General features: G+C 34.8%; 1 protein-coding gene across 4 annotated transcripts in view; it reads right to left on the bottom strand.

The window, feature by feature from the left end:
* rfx1a (regulatory factor X, 1a (influences HLA class II expression)) overlaps positions 1–14,260 on the bottom strand; it is a 64,044-nt gene extending 49,784 nt beyond the window's left edge. For all 4 annotated transcript variants that reach the window (XM_056453297.1, XM_056453296.1, XM_056453295.1 and 1 more), the window contains exons 1-3: positions 14,108–14,260; positions 1,791–2,144; positions 599–708 (exon numbers count right to left, since the gene is read on the bottom strand). In XM_056453297.1, the coding sequence (XP_056309272.1) occupies positions 599–708; positions 1,791–2,130 (450 nt within the window). In that variant the 5' untranslated portion in view covers positions 2,131–2,144; positions 14,108–14,260. The remainder of the gene's footprint in view (positions 1–598; positions 709–1,790; positions 2,145–14,107) is intronic.
* Positions 14,261–17,055: the final 2,795 nt, after the last annotated feature.

Below are 17,055 nucleotides of genomic sequence, written 5' to 3' on the forward strand. Positions count from 1 at the left end.
AAATCCTTCTATGGTCGAGCTTCATATGTTTTAGGACTGCTTTTCTACGAACTGCTGTTCTAGAAAACTCAAACCACAAGCAGTGCTGAATTCCCCATCTGTGAACTCACTAAAGCCCAGGTGTTTAGAAATCCTCTCCCAGTTTTCTAAGCTTCAGCAGCATGTCCTCTGATCTAACTGAAATTTATTTAATTACACCATATTGCACGAAAGAAAACACCATGCAAGAAACTCACATTGGTTTGTATTTTTTATGTTACAAGGCAGATCAAAACTATTTATGTTGTCTCATAGTTATCGAATAGGTTTATTCATGTATAGTGTTATTTGTGATCATCAAATTTTGATAAGCTAAATAATTCCAGAGGGTTTCTACTGTATATATTTTTGTCATTATCTATTTAGACCACTGGACTTGAGTGAACTGAGTAAAGCTAAATGCAAAGCTGTCATTTTTGACCAATTACTTTACCAAGTACTTTTTGTACTTTGACCAAGTACTTTTGAAGACTTCTATTTGAATTATTTGTTCATTTAACACTATTGTATGGCACTTCAGAGGTGTGCACATGGTTTTGTGGGTTAGGGTTAGTTTTACCTGTTGGGCCGACTGTACCTGCTGCACTACCTGTGTGGGAACTCCAGTCTGGACCACAGCAGCAGGAGGACTGGAATCTGAGACAGAGTCACTGGAGTGTAGAGAACCCTCTAGAGAAATACAAGAAAAGACAAAACTCTTATAGTCAGCAAGAAATTCTTCCCTATGGTATTGTATAACAGCTTCTTGAAGGACAAACTTAATTTGTGCATGGAGATCTGATTGAATGCTTATGGTTTGATATTGGTTGATCGCAGGTGAGTGGCAAGTTGACACATTATCAGATAAGAGGCATCAGTAAAGAGGGATGGGAAGATATAAAAAGTATATGTTGCCTTCATACAGTTCAATTAGCATAATCAGATGAAAGATCTATTACCAAAATTGTATGTCAAAATATCCATGCATGAAAATGATCAAAGGCTTTTGTTTTCACACACATATATCTATATACGCTGAAAAAAAAATGCTGGGTTCCACAGAAGTGATCAGTGTTGGGGCAACATAAAGAAATTAAGTTAAAAGTTTTACAGATTTAAGTAGGCATGTAACGATTCATCGTGAGTCAGTTGAAAATCTATTCAAATATGTGCCAATTCAAACCGAATGAATCGCAATACCGGTTTTGAACAGAGGGGGCGCTGTTACAGGCACAATCTTGCTTTACTTGCACATAAGCGGTGAGCAAGAGGTGGGGCGGCAGAGTAAAATGACAGCGGTAAAGTGTGGCAGACAAATGTGCAAATACTGCAAAAAGACGTTTACAAACTCTTAACAGAACAACAAATATGATGCACATAAAACGTCAACACAGTGAAAAACTAGTGTCACAGACGTCTATACACAAAAAATAATCATTAATTAGCCAAACCACGCCAACGGGATGATTTGCAGCTCCGCTTGCTCAAAGGAGAGCAATTAAAGGGCTCTTCACCTTAAATTTGTTTCAAGTAATTGACCAAATCGTGAGATTAGTATCGTGAATCATATCAAATCGTGAGTCAGGTGAATCATTACATCCCTAGAGTTAAGTGGAATAAACATAATAGATTTTTTGCGAAGAAACTAAAGATTTGTGATGTTTTAGCTCATTTAAATAAGTAGTTTGAACAAACAGCAAGCGTAATTTTGAGCGTATATATTTTGTTCTCATTCATCATAGCCATTCATCAAGGGGTTGATTAGTTCTTACCTGTAACTGTGACAACAATGTACTGTGGTGTGTTCTGAGCATTGCTGGACTGTGTAGGTGAGCTCTGAATCTCAGCCGTGACGTACTGAGTTTGAGTGGGCGGGGCTTGTGTGGGTGGAGCCTGGGCAATCGCCTGGCTCTTCTGTGCTTGTGAAGTGGGAGGCGTGGTCCGACCTGTGGGCGGGGCTGCTGAGGGCGTGGCTCCTGTAGTTTGAAGTTCAGCCAGGAATTGCTGAGGGCCTGCCGTCACGGTTGAGGCCTGTCCTGTTGTAGGAGTGACACTGCCCCCTTGAGGCTGGGAGGTCTGCTGCAGCTCCCTAACGTATGCTGGAGTTGCCATTGGGTTACCCTGGTCTGAATGCAATAAAAGGGTAAATCAGTTATTGGGTCACACAGGATAGTATAAAATAAACAAAATAAATCTGAGAGAGTTTTCATCAGGACCCCGATTTGAGGGAAGAGTGTGTATCACCATGAAGGGGTTTATTTTATGACGTGCATGACCATTTTACTTCCTGCACATAAGTAAATAATTACACATGAAGTTTGATTAGACATTTAGGTTGTTGACTAATGAAACTTGAAGTTTTTTGCTGTTTACAACATCTTTTAGCCAAGTTCAAACAAAAAGGACGTTTAAGAGATTATGTACAGTCATATCACTTATTAGAGAGCATTTTAAAGGGTCCCTGAAGTGCTTTGAAATGTGCATTTTTTAAATATTTTTTATTTTATTTAGTTTGACAATCTCAACTGAAACATGAAGACAGAGCGGGATATATATTAGTTCCTACCCTTTTTTAAAAACAGCCAATTTCATTTTGTTTATGTCCATAGCTGTGCCATTGAGAGTGGTTGAGCTTAAGTGCATATAGAATTAGGGCCCTATCATACACCCGGCGCAATAAGGCGCAAGAAGTGTTTGCCCCGGTTTGCCCCGACGTGTTGCTATTTTCAGACCAGCGCAACCTTAATTTTCCTTTTTTTCCACCATGTTGTATAAATAGCAAATCTATTTGCACCACTTTGTGGACTCATGGGTGTTCCAGTCTAGAAAAGAGGTGTGTTAAGGCGCATTGTTGATGCGTTGCTATTTAGAGGATCTGAAATAGACTGCGCAATAGACCAACTGAAAGCAGGTCTAAAGTCCAGCGCAGAGCGCTTTAGTTGTGCGCCTCACTTACACATTGCTTAAAACACACAGGATGTACAGCAATATGCAAATATCTTTACAAATGAAAAAGAATTAAATGAATAAAATATTACAAAAATTATTACGTTCTACATAAATATAATAACCACTGCCTTCATGCCTCGGGGGGCTTTTTTCAGTTTATACACAACAACTTGCTTTTGTATAATGTTATTATTAGTATTATTATTTATTATATGTATATTTGTATTTGTTGTATTAAAAACAAGCTTAGATTTGTTCACCTGTTGGATTTTGGACCATATGGGGCATAGGACGTGTGTTTGGATAGATCTCAGTTTTTTGAGCACATTTCATTATTATTGTTCATTTATTTGTTTACAAATCTTTGCACTTTACAAACGAAATTAATTATGTAGGCTCATGGATATCTTCAGTGGAGTGCGTACAGCACGTTTCCTTATCCACGAAAAAGTGAAAGTGAAAGTGAAAGTAAAGGCCAATTGGAGGAGGCTCATTCTTTATATTCGTGCTGCAGATGCTCTGTTTAACTGTTTTCTCACTAGTGAAGCATTCAGTTTTTCTACTTACAAAGTCCACCATGTAAATAGCAAATGCGTCATGGCACGACACAACTGGCTCTTAAAGGGAATGGGAGATGAGACTCTGATTGGTTTATTCTCAAAACACACCCATAACTCATTAAGAGAATAAGCACAACCCTGTTAGACCATGCGCCGTGGCGCAGAGCATATTTTTCCATCCTTAAAATAGCAAAAGTGAATTCGGACACACCCTTAATGCTTTTACGCTATGCGCTTTAGACCTTGCACCTAGATTGTTAAAATAGAGCCCATAGTGTTTTGAAGAGGGCGGGACATGTTAGATACTAAAGAGCATTTGATTGGTCAGAAGATTTGATGAGAAGCAGAATTATTGTTGACATTACCTTATAAATGTGAATTTTGTCACTGTTTTGGAGCACTCTAACTTCTAGATATGCTTAAGACTAACATACTGATAATGACATCTAAAGAACTTTATTTTAATTTCACAGACAAGTATTTGGGTACTGTCATAGTTAATAAAAAGTCATTTTCTGTTAATACTAATATTTTGTGTAAGAAGGGGCAGCAAAGATTGAACTGCTAACAGAAATATAGATAAATTATAGATAAATATAGATTAATATAGATAAATCACTCATGTGAATGTTTTAGAGTTCACACATTCAGTCACTGTTTCTTTTTCTTTGCTTTGTTGGTTCAATTTTCTAAGTGTGAAAAATAAGAGTTGTTTGGAGAAAATTGTGAATGTAGGAGGAAAAATAACATGGACAAATTAGATGACAATGGCTCAGTTATACCATAGACAAATTTTGAGTAAAGCTCAGAGTATTCTGTCAGATGATTCCCATCCTATGCACCACAAATTTTATTTACTCCCTTCTGGTATTCGATACAGAACTCCTATTAGTAAAACAAATTGGTTCAAACTTTCATTTTTCTCCTCAGCTGTAAAGTTTTCAAATTTAGGGTAGATTTCTATTGTACAATGTGTTTTTGTGTAGTTAATGTATTAATCTAACTTATTATCTTATAGTCCATTAGTGTACAAAACATTCACACTAACACCCTTCAACAATAGGTTTACTATTAATACAGAAGTCTTAAATTTGAATTTTACAGTAAATATAGTAGATATGTCCAAAACAGCCCTGTCTCTTTCACTGAAATAAGAGAGAGTGTGCCCAAGAAACAACAGACATAAAGTAGCATCAAGCTTGAATACCAGGTCGAACATTATTATACAGCTGTAGATGTATTTTGACGATAATCAGAATTAGAAAACAGGTGACCTTGAATGTCATGACTAACAAATCAAAATCACGCATTTCAATGTGGGGCCTAGGCTGCCTAATTTTTCAGTAAATATGAAAGTATTTTTCCAATTATTATTTTTTTAATTATTAAAGCATTATCAGGGTTCAATGCTAAGAATTTTTTCTACTGACCCGATCAGGCCAGTGGTTTCGATTTTTACTTTCCCTGCCCAATTTTTTACTGGCCCCACCAAAAAAAAGAAGTTAATAGCTATTTCTTAGCCACATATTTTAAATAATGTGTCAAAAGCCAAACATAATTGTATACATACTCATATATATACTCATGCATATTCATATATACAGTTGAAGTCAGAATTATTAAACCCTCTAAACTATAAGACCCTCTGTTTATTTCTTTCCCCAATTTCTGTTTAACGGAGAGAAGATTTCTTCAGCACATTTCTAAACATAATAGTTTTAATAACTCATTTCTAATAACTGATTTATTTTATCTTTGTCATGATGACAGTAAATAATATTTTACTAGATATTTTTCAAGACACTTCTATACAGCTTAAAGTGACATTTAAAGGCTTAATTAGGTTAATTAGGTTAACTAGGCAGGATAGGGTAATTAGGCAAGTTATTGTATAATGATGGTTTGTTCTGTAGCTTAAATGAAATATAGCTTAAAGGGGCTAATAATTTTGACCTTAAAATGGTTTAAAAAATTAAAAACTGCTTTTATTCATTCATTTATTTTTTTTTCAGCTTAGTCCCTTTAATAATCCGGGGTCGGATTATCTATTTAAAAAGCGTTGGCTATAATTATGCATTATAGGTTTAAATTTTTAAGAGAAATAACTCAACCAAGTCGGCAGTCAAATCATGAAGCAGATCAATGTTGATTTTTCTTTCAAGGTGTCAGTGCAGAAATGAACAAAACAATAGGCCTAATACAAAATACTGTAAAATTAAAATAAGGAAAAATATCAGATAGTATTTCAGTCAATGCATAAAAGCTCTCAGTGCTATTTCAACATGAAACCATGCCAGTAGAAATAACATCCCTACCTACTCATAATTCTCTTTTCATATCGCTGTATATATGGCTATTAACCTACACAACTATAATACACTGTGATATAGTCTGGTTTGTTAGTTCGTTGGATCATTTTGCTTTCTCACTATAATTGATCCACTCCAGAGTTCGTTTCAGGCGATCTTTTGGACCGATTGTTTTGGCACAGATCTGATTGTGCTTGCGAGATTCACATATGCCAAACGATCCGCGCTAACTACGCAAACAAGACAGGTTCCGAAACAAACGTCTAGGTGTGAAAGCACCATATTTGCACACAATTGACAAACAGTTGCAGCTAAATTAAACTTTAGTGACAAGGCAGGCAAAACTTAATCGGGCCAGTAACGATTCTGTCTACTGTACCAAGCATCTCGCACGCTTGCCCGGGCCATCGTACAGTCCTTATGGTCCAGCCCTGATTATAAAAGACATGGACCAAACCAACCAGCTACAAGGAGAATCTTTACAAACTTTGATTCGAAAGGACAAAATATGAAAAAAGATAAAGGGTGCAAGGGATAGTTCACCCTAGTTGAACATAAAAGATTGTTGAATGTTTGAAGAAAGCTGTAACCACTGATATCCTAAGAAAAACAAATTCTATGGAAGTCAATGTTTTCCAAATTTCTCCTATGTTCTTTTGTGTTCAACAAAACAAAACAAATCTTACTGGTTTGGAACAAGCCAAGGGTGAGTAAATGATGACAGAATTTTCATTTTTGGGTGAACTATCCCTTTAATCAGGCAAAGAAACAATGCATTTCAAGTTTTTTTTTTGCTAAATATGCATATATACAAGCTTAGGTCTATATTTATTTAATATATATCTGTTTAAGTCCAACCGGCCTTGGATTACAAAGTGATATGGCAGTGGCTGAAGATATCTTTTGTTCCACTTTGCTATCTAATTGTAGAATTTTCTGCCTGAATTTCTATTAAATTAACCTGACATTAAAAAAGATTTAACAGAAAGCACGTTATACAACTGATTAATGACCTTGATGAACATTAATGAACATCTTTGTCTGTTACAGTTCAAAATGAATGTCCCTAATAAGAAAACAATGAGTGAGTGAAGTCCTATGTTTGCAAAAGGAAACTTGTAGAATGTTATTTGTTGGGGGGAGGCTGAGGGTTTTTAGGGAAGTTCGGATGTGTTAGGGGAAGGCTGGGTGTTGCTAGGGAAGTTAGGGTGAAGGCTAAAAGTGGCCCAATGATTCAAAAAGTCTATGGCCAATAACAGTAGGGATCTTTATTTACACTAATCACCTTTACTAAACACGGCCTTGGTACAACTACACAATTATATGAAAGCCCTAAAGACTACAAGCATTGTTGGGCCAGCAAAGAGAAGAGGAGGGAAGGTTAAGGCAGAGTGTTTGGTGTCCTGTTACCAGTAACCTGATCACAGCTTGCAAATGAATGAGGGCACTCGCCATTGAAAAGAACACAAAGTTCGCAATGAAACAAATTCAAAATAAGGTGCTTTCTTCTAATAAAACAACATAACAACTGTTGTTTTCAAGATCTTTAACACTTTAAATCTCAATGTTAGTTCCCAGAATTTGTTAAATGCTATAAATTTCATCAGTCATTACTAATTTACTTCATTGCTGTTACTCAAATTTCTCTAAATGCATGATTTAATGATGCTATCCACCTTTATCAGCATGTGACTACTGCTTTTTAAATGATAGGTTGCACATTTGTTTGGGGGCACTCAAGCCTGCATTAAAAAGAACTGAAACAAATCACTTCAGATAATAAGGTTGCTCTACAACTGATCCATATCCACAGTAATGTGAGAAGTAGCTTTATCTTTGTGTTATATTTTTATCCAACATGAAAAAAAATTTGTTACACGACTTGTTATTAAAACATTACCATCAGTATCACAAGCATATCTGTGGCCAAAGGTCTTTTGAGTACAGTGTGTTTTGTTCCTCCAGATTATTGGCTCTCTGTATTACCTGTAGTACATTAACATTCAATCTGTGCTATTTCAGAGGAAAGCCTTGTTTTCAGGGGTTATTCATGGGATTTCTAATATGTTGTCTTTTTATATTCGATGGACAAATTGAGAAGAGAATAAAGCCATTTCATTGTACCCCATACAAAAATAATTTTAGAATTTGTTTACAGTTTAATGGAAGTTACTCCTATAAATGCTGCAAAGCATCATAGGAAAAGGGTGAACATTTTTCAAATCAAGAATGTCTACATATTTTTTCCTTTTGTATACTTGCATGGTTTTATAAAAGACCTTTTTAGGCATTTGTCACTTCTACAGCATTTCCAATTTACAGATGTGTTCACTAATTAGTTTTAAGACCTTTAGTAAAGACTCATTTGAAGGAAAGACTATACATCTGTTTTCTGCATGCAATTTTATATGAGCACTCAATGGTTTGAATAACTCTGATCATAAAATATTGACACCACTTTTACATTCCCTTCTGATCAAATATAAAAAAATGTAAATAATCAGCCTTGTTTTCAAATTGAAACATCTAAAGATTCCAGTAAAAAAGTAATCACATGCAAATGGCTACAGTAAGAGCGACCAACCTTAAATAATTAGATAGATGCAACTATTGAGATCTATACAATGAGAAAAAAAAATCACTTCTGCAGTTAATTTAAAGAAGGATATATTCCTGGGACAATGGAGGAAATGGGTTGCATGTATTTCAGTTTGAAGACCTGATGTTGTTGCTATAAACAAATAGAAGATGCTTAACTGTATATATATGCTAATGTGTGTATACATATATGTTTATATATATTCATATTGTATTGTGTTTAATGAAGATGGTCATTTGAGATTATTTAGGAGGGAATTATACTATGACATGCGTTCTCACCCTGGATATAAATAGTCCTTTAATTTTTATTATTTTCTTTTTTTTATGCTATTTTTCTTTTTATAATTTAACAAAATTTGAGTACTATGTATAGTTAGTACACCTGACAATAAGTATGTAAATTCTATGTCATTTAAGGTCACATACTGAGATTCAAATGTACCTTGAAATGTTGTATGATTGTACTCAATTGAGTGTTCACAATAAACATAAAATAAAAAAAATAAATGTCTAAAGATTCCTTAATCAAAGTACACTCAGGATGTAAAATGGCATGAGATACGAAACAATGTTTTCTGTGAAACTGATCAAGTCAAAGCAAGTTCACATTTAAACAAGAACAAATATCTGCATATTTAATAACCCATTGGTGGATATTTGTTCTTGTTATAAGCATAAACTCCTTGCATTTTGTTCAGTCTTTAAAGAGCCCATATTATAGATGAAATAGGGTCATATTTAGGTTGTAAGGGTCTCCAACAACAGTCTAATATGCATGCAAGGTCAAACAACACTTTGATGGTCTTATAATATGCATTTATTTTTACCTAGTTATCCCAGCGACTCCCATATGAATCGTTCAGCGATTCATTTGTACCCAAACCCGTCCTCAGCGCGAAGCTAATCTGCGCTGATTGGACCGATGACAGGCTGCTGCGATTGGTCGACGACACTGACAGGCTTCAGGGCGAGACAGAGTGAAATGCCCAGCAGATTATCAACAATATAAAAGTAGTCACAGTGCACACACGCTTCATAGTGGATTTTGGCTGCCAGTGGGTGAATGTAAACACAGAAGATGGACTAGAAAATACTGACGACTAACTATTTTATCAAGCAAAAAGTCCAAGAACTGGCGAGGATATGTCCTAGCAATCTACTTGCTCTTTTTACACACACGCACACACAGGGCCGGCGCGTCCAGAATAGAGACGGCGCGGCGGCGACACCTCCCTCCCCCTCCGCGTCCTCAGTTACATCCGCGATTACAACCCTAAGATTTCAACCGCGACACCCCCTAAAGTCCTCACTTTACAAACGGGTCCCTTTGATCACCCTTTGCCTAGAGCTTTACCCTATTCAGAGACACACACACACACACATCAACCTCCTAAGAGGAGACACTCACACAAACGACCGTCCTCAGAGGAGCCACACACACACACATTACACACACACACATAGCTGACTATCCATAAACAAAGCGGCACGCGTCGCGTTTTCAACGTAGCTTTACACGCAATATGAGAATATAAAGAGTTAACCTGATACAGCACACGCGGTTACAAGTAACAAAACACAACTAAATGCATAATTTGCAAGCTAGAGTAAACGAGGCAACAATTTTAATCGCACGTACTTACACTGGTGAAATGGGGGAAGAAACTGATTCATGATCCACTGATCCTTGTTCTGACAGTCTTTACCGATCCTTCCTTTAACAAACTGATGAAGTCTTCTTTGTAAGCAGGTAGTTTCCAGAGGCTCTCGATCTGCTCAAGGCTAGGCTATATGCTAAGGTTTCATCTTTGGGTGAACTGTCAATAATCTCCATCTGCACAGCGTGACTTCATTCTACCGGTGTCTGTGTGTGTCTCTCTGTGTGTGTGTGTGTGTGACTTTTTTCTGTTAGTGGGCGGGGCCGCAGGTTTCAAATCTCCCGGGCTTGCGCGTGCAACTACTTGTGTTTCGTAGCTGCGTCATCGCGAAACACCTAATAACTCGTTATCAAGACGACTCGTTTGAAGCACTATGAGTCGACTCTTTTATAGATGAATCAATAGTTTTAAACACTGTACACTTACAGATTTAAGCCTTAGCTGGATATTTCACTTCACTTAGAGCTGTGTGACACACTACATGGAAGGGCATTTTCAAAAAGCCATAATATGGGCTCTTTAAAAAAGCACAATAAATTTGTTCATTTTGTATCTCAAGTATATATATATATATTTGTACACTGTAAAACCCAACAGTCAACTGTATCAAATGAATTGTGTGTAGTTAACTTAAAATTGACTGAAAGTTAATTCTACTCATTTGAAAAGAGTTTTGAACTCATTGTTGAAGGTAATGAGTTAATTAAATACCTCATTACATAACTTAAATGGGGTAAGTTCTCAGTACTCATACCGATTTGTTTTTTTTTAACTCAAATGGTTTGTAGCAATCGGTTTCCTTAAACAATTTGAGTTGCCTTAACTTATTGAGTTTTACAGTACTCAGTTGATTTGAGTTCTCCTCATTTATTGGATTTTACTGTGCTCAAATTGCGTCATTTGCTCAAATGGATTAAGTTCACAGTACTCATTAGGATTAGTTTTTTTTTTTTACTTAAATGATTTGTTGCAGTTGGTTTCCTCAAATGGTTTGAGCTACCTTAACTTTTGGGGTTTTACAGTGTAGATTTGAGGATATTTAGATATTTGTGCTGTCAAAAAAGGAGGAAGATAATATCATTTTTGCTGTGCATGCAACATTTAATGCCTTCAGCTCTTATTTATGACCTTTTACAAAGCCTTTAATTGCATAAAAGCAAGTACAATGTTTGTTGTTGTTATTCTAGTTATTGTTATTCTACTGCTATTTATGAATAAACCCTTTTATAATATTATTAGGAATAACATATAATGCACATTTCTATAATAAAACAGGACTCAACAATGAGGACTGCCTGATGGCACAGGGCCAGCGTGAGAGATGCTTGGGACAATAGACAGGATCATTACTGGCCCGATCGTGACAGTGCTGCCTTGTCACTAAGGTTTCATTTGCATGCGACTATTTGTTAATTGCGTGCATTTTAAGTTTATGCTTTGAAGTCTTTAGATGCTACCTTCTCTGTGATATTATAAACACCATATTGCTTTTTGGTTCCTCTTATCTGATTTGATGTTTTGAATATGCTATTTTTTTTTGTAACCTGGTAACAACCTGTACAGTGAAGTGACGGCAACATCAAATTATAAGGGGAAAAGAAAACGTTTGTTTCTAACGTCTTGAAAGCAGACATTTATGTGGGTACAACAAGACGAAAAAAATGAAGTGATGTTTTGCAAATTTTAACCTGTTGTTAAATAATTTCGAACTGCAATAAAATACCTCCACATTTTCCATACTGCTCTTTTTGTTTGCAAAACACTGAATTTTGCTCATTATACATTTATTAGCATTTTTAAATATTAAAATTCTAGATTCACGGATGTTATTTCTAATACATTATTTAAAATATGTGGCTAAAATAGCAATGTTTTTTTTGGTGGGGACAGTAAAAATTTTGCCAGGGCAAGTAAAAATCTGAATGATTGGCCTGATTGGACCATTAGATAAAATCCTGTGTTGAACCGTGTATAAGTTTAAATATTATTGTATTCATCAATAGGTAAGATCAGGGTTACAGGGCAGTTTGTGGTAGAGCTGCACGATAAATCGAAAAATATCGCGATCTTGATTTAACCCCTAGATGATCTTAATCCAGCATTTCTACGATTTTCTACCATTCTACCATTTTAGAGTTATGATTACGATAAGCATTTAATGTTTTTCTTTCATAGCAAACACAGAGTGTTGTGCATGAGAATAAATGTTTAACAGTGTCAGTATAACTACTCTAGTAGTCTACTGTATATAATGTTGAATATAATGCAAGAGGGAATCTGATAATGACAAATGTCTGATTTTACCAGTGGAAAAAATGGTCTAATAATGTTGTCAATGACAGATTGCAAGCATATATCTCAAACATAATAATTCAACATCAGAATTATGAACAGTTGTATTCTGATGCCATCACTTTACTGTGCATTAATGACCAGGACAAATTTAAAGTCTGTTCAAGTCCACCATTCAAAGTCTATTCAAAATTTAGCAGTTTAACCAACAGTAGACCTACACATAATATTATCATTGTTGTTTTACCATATGTTTAAAAAATAACAGTAATAATAGCCTACTCATATTCACCTTTATTTTACATCTATAGAATCGTGAGAAAAGCGTGATCTATATTTTAAGCAAAAAAAAAATATATATATAGAGATTCTCATTTTAGCCAGAATCATGCAGCTCTATTTTGGGGGGGATTGACACATCCCTTTATTATCCCTCTTCCCTTTATTAAAGCTTGATCTGAGGGACATGAAAACAAGATGTATGGGGGGTCAGCCCTGTAATACTGAGAAATAGTTCGCTCAGATCTGTATTTCAAGCAATAATGTTAATAATTAAAATGATAGATAATATAAATATACATTTGACCACCCCTATTATGGTTCATCATACCATTGTGAATGCGTAATTGCGCTAATCAGTCTATGAGAGAAACCGTTTGAAACTGCAGATCTAGAACACAGATTGACACGGTAAGTGTACACAGGATTGTTTTCTCATAAAAAATGGTTTGTTTCTGGATACAGCCTGAAAGTAAAGTCAAATTAGACGCACAGTTTATATAGTTTGACCTACCTCTGAAATAGCTAATCAAGTCAGAATACACTAAATATCCCTCCAAACACTGAAAACTTAAATATGTTTATTAATAAATTAGATGTAATTTTGAAATATAAATAAACGACTGAAGGATGTATTACACAAACTAACATTACCAAAAAAATTGACCCCTCCTGATGATTAATGTAACGTTATAATTGGCACATTGGATAAGATACAGCAAAACCAGTCTGCTCTTCAAAACGTGCAAATAAATGCTCATAAATAAATTGGAGTCTCAATAAATAAATCATTTAAACGTGGCTACCATAATCACACAAAGCAACAGAATGATTCAATATACAATGAACCAAAAATGATGTAATTTATGGACGTACAATAGCAGCAGCTGCGCAATCATATGCCCTGCTTTGCACGGAGACCTTTGGATATTATTTACAATGCGCTGAATCATATGAAATGTGTTAGTACATGTGTGTTGATGTTCAATAATCATCCAGCGGTCAGTCGGGTTAGGAACGGGAGACCGGTCTGGGTTATCAAGCTATAACTGCAGGTTTGTCAGCGTGGTCGTCGGTGTAACTATGCCAACAGCGTTTATAACACCTGGCTCCTTAGCAACGATAGCCGAATGCTATGGATGGGTGGCTGGCTATCCAGCAATGTGTACGGAGAGACTCACGTATTATTGCAAACAACACCCGCCATTTTGTACAACCTATCTAGTATATCGTCATAACAACGAGCGGCTTTTGGTGAGGATGATGCTAATGCTTATCGTTAGCGAGACGCATCTGGCTAGCGCGCGACTCGATCGCTTAGCAATCCCGGTTACCAATCGTGATTATTGGACATCGACAGACGCTAAAAATATCCCCATCCTCGCACCTGTTTCTGCTTTCCACATAGTGACTGCAAATGAAATATAAAAAACGGAATCACCTCTTATTCCGAGAGACTTTTCCAGCCGCGCGTTTGATTTAATACGCTTTTTTTCAATGAATCGGGCTGTTGTTGTTGTTGATTCTCGTTGCTGGGTTCTTGTCACCACGACTACCGTGGCTATGGCGCTTCGTCCTCACCCGGGCAACTGTTGCTACCCACTCGCGATGTTCCCGCCCCCTTCCTTCGCTCCGATTGGTCCAAATACAATAATTATAACGCCGCGTCTTCCTATTGGTGGGACGATGAAGCCAATGCGCCATTCTCCGCCTGGTTCGTCTGAAGCCTGTCAGTCATCTCAGACGGGTCTCAGATCCATGCCAACGGGGTCTTCAGGTACTGATCTGAAATCAGACATGCTATTTCCTTTATTTTTCCTAGCAGATAGAAAACTGATCTGAATATATTCTAAAAACTGTTAATATTTCATATTTTTAAAATGAAACACACGTTTTCTCAATTTTACCTGCCTAAAACAGGCCTCAAATGTGTAACAATAAAAACATATTGCAACATTTATACATGACATATAACAATAATAATTGTTATTATTCTTATTGTTATTATTATTATTACTGAGTAGTAGTATTTAGCTTTGAATAAATTAATTAATATACCAATACTCAGGGGCGAATTTAACCAATAAGCGAGGTAAGCGGCTGCTTAGGGCCCCCAATTTATATACCTAGAAGTATAAATTATACCTGTAAATTATGTATAACTTAATTTTCTATCATATTTTGTATAAATAAAAAAAAATTAAAGTTTAATGTTTATTACACCTGTGCAAATGTATCCCCCATCCTCAATCATTAAGAAGTCCAGCAGTCAAATTAGGTAAAGATTTAGTTTTAAAAATGTTATATTTTACATATAATTTTTATTTGTGAATTCGTTTGAAGAAAACAAATCATTTAAAAAGTTTTACAAGACGCTTTACATGTTGTTATTATTATTTTGCATTAAGACAAAATGTAGAAAAAGAGTGATTGGGTGATATAAGAATAAAAAAAACAGCAAAATAATTAAACATTTTTAAAATTGAATAAACAACTACTACAACAAAATAAAAATTAATTAAAGTACTAAATGTGTATTTTAGAACTTTTGGACCCCATGGCTGGAATTGCTTAGGGCACCCAATTAACTAAATCCGCCCCTGCTAATACTTCTATGTGAAGCTGCTTTGACATAATCTACATTGTAAAAGCGCTATAGAAATAAGCATGAATTGAATTGAATTGAATTGAATAATACAAACTAAAGCTTTTCTAAGCCAAAACAATACAGATAAGCGAGGTAAGCAGCTGCTTAGGGCCCCAGGAAATCTGGCGGCCCCCAATAAATATTTAGAAGTATAAATTATACCTATAAACTATATAGGTATTATACGTATTATTATACCACATTTTTGGTGAGAGTTAAACAAATACAATTTTAACATAATTAAATATTATTGATTATAATGTTATAACATAATATTATTATAATAATGTTATGTAATAATAATATTACAAAATAAAATATCCATCTTGGAGCAGTCCAGTATATATATATATATATATATATATATATATATATATATATATATATATATATATATATATATATATATATATATATATATATATATATATATATATATATATATATATATGATATAAAAAACAGTACTATAAATAAAAATGAAATAAAAGTAGTGAAAAGGTTGAATTAGAGAAAGGGTGCATTTCAGGACTTTGGCCCCATGGCTGGAATTACTTAGGGCCCCAAAAAATCACTAAATCCGCCCCTGGTAGTATTTAACTTTTAATAAATGCTAATACTTTATAATCGAATTAATATTTTATTGTTGTTCTTAAGATGAATCAGAGTATTTTTATAAATATTATTGTTATTACAATGTTAATTCTTTTTAGTAGTAGTAGTAATGCAATATTTTTATATAATAATAATCATTATTTTCTAGTAGTCGTAGTGTTTAACTTCTAATAAATTGCAATGAATTATTATCTAATTCATTCATTTATTAATTTTCTTTTCAGCTTAGTCCCTTTTTTAATCAGGAGTCGCCACAGCGGTATGAACCACCAACTTATCCAGAATATGTTTTATGGCCAATTTAGTTTATTTAACTCACCTATACCCGCATGTCTTTGGACTGTGGGGGAAACCAGACCACCCAGAGCAAACTCACGCAAACATGGGGAGAACATGCCAACTGACACAGCCGAGGCTCAAACCAGTGACCTTCTTGCTGTGAGGCGACAGTGCTACCCATTGCGCCACCGTGACGTCTGTAATATAATATTATTTTTATATAATAATAACAGTTATTTTCTAATGGTAGTGTTTAACTTTTAATAAATTGTAAAAAAATATTATCTAATTGATATTTTATTAAGTATTTTCTTAAGACAAAGCAAGATATCCTAATAAATCTTTCATTTCAGGATATTGAGGATTTATGTTTTTTAAAGTGAGAAGGAGTTGTTGACTGATTCATTATACTCCTTTATGTATTGATTATTACCTGTTGATTGATTATAAAAAATGTTCCACTGATTTTGGGTGCATAGAATTTGTCTTTCAGCTTAAAGTAAAATAATATATTATTATATTATAAAATAATGTTTTTTATTAATATAACACAAGTTACAAAGCACTATAGAATCTATTCAAAGTTTTTAATTTGATGTCAAAAATTCTTATACATGAGCAAAATTTGGAAATTCATCCATGTTAAAGATATTTTCTAATGTTTTCACTGTTAAAGAAACATTCATGAATCTGTTGCTGTGGCAAATACAGTGGCAAAATTCATTCATTCATTTATTCTTTTTCTTTTTGGCTAAGTCCCTTTATTAATCCGAGGTCGCCACAGCGAAATGAACTGCCAACTTATCCAGCATATGTTTTACGCAGTGAATGCCCTTCCAGCTTCAACC

The sequence above is a fragment of the Danio aesculapii genome, chromosome 3, assembly GCF_903798145.1.
Source record: "Danio aesculapii chromosome 3, fDanAes4.1, whole genome shotgun sequence".
Classification (NCBI taxonomy): Eukaryota; Metazoa; Chordata; class Actinopteri; order Cypriniformes; family Danionidae; genus Danio; species Danio aesculapii.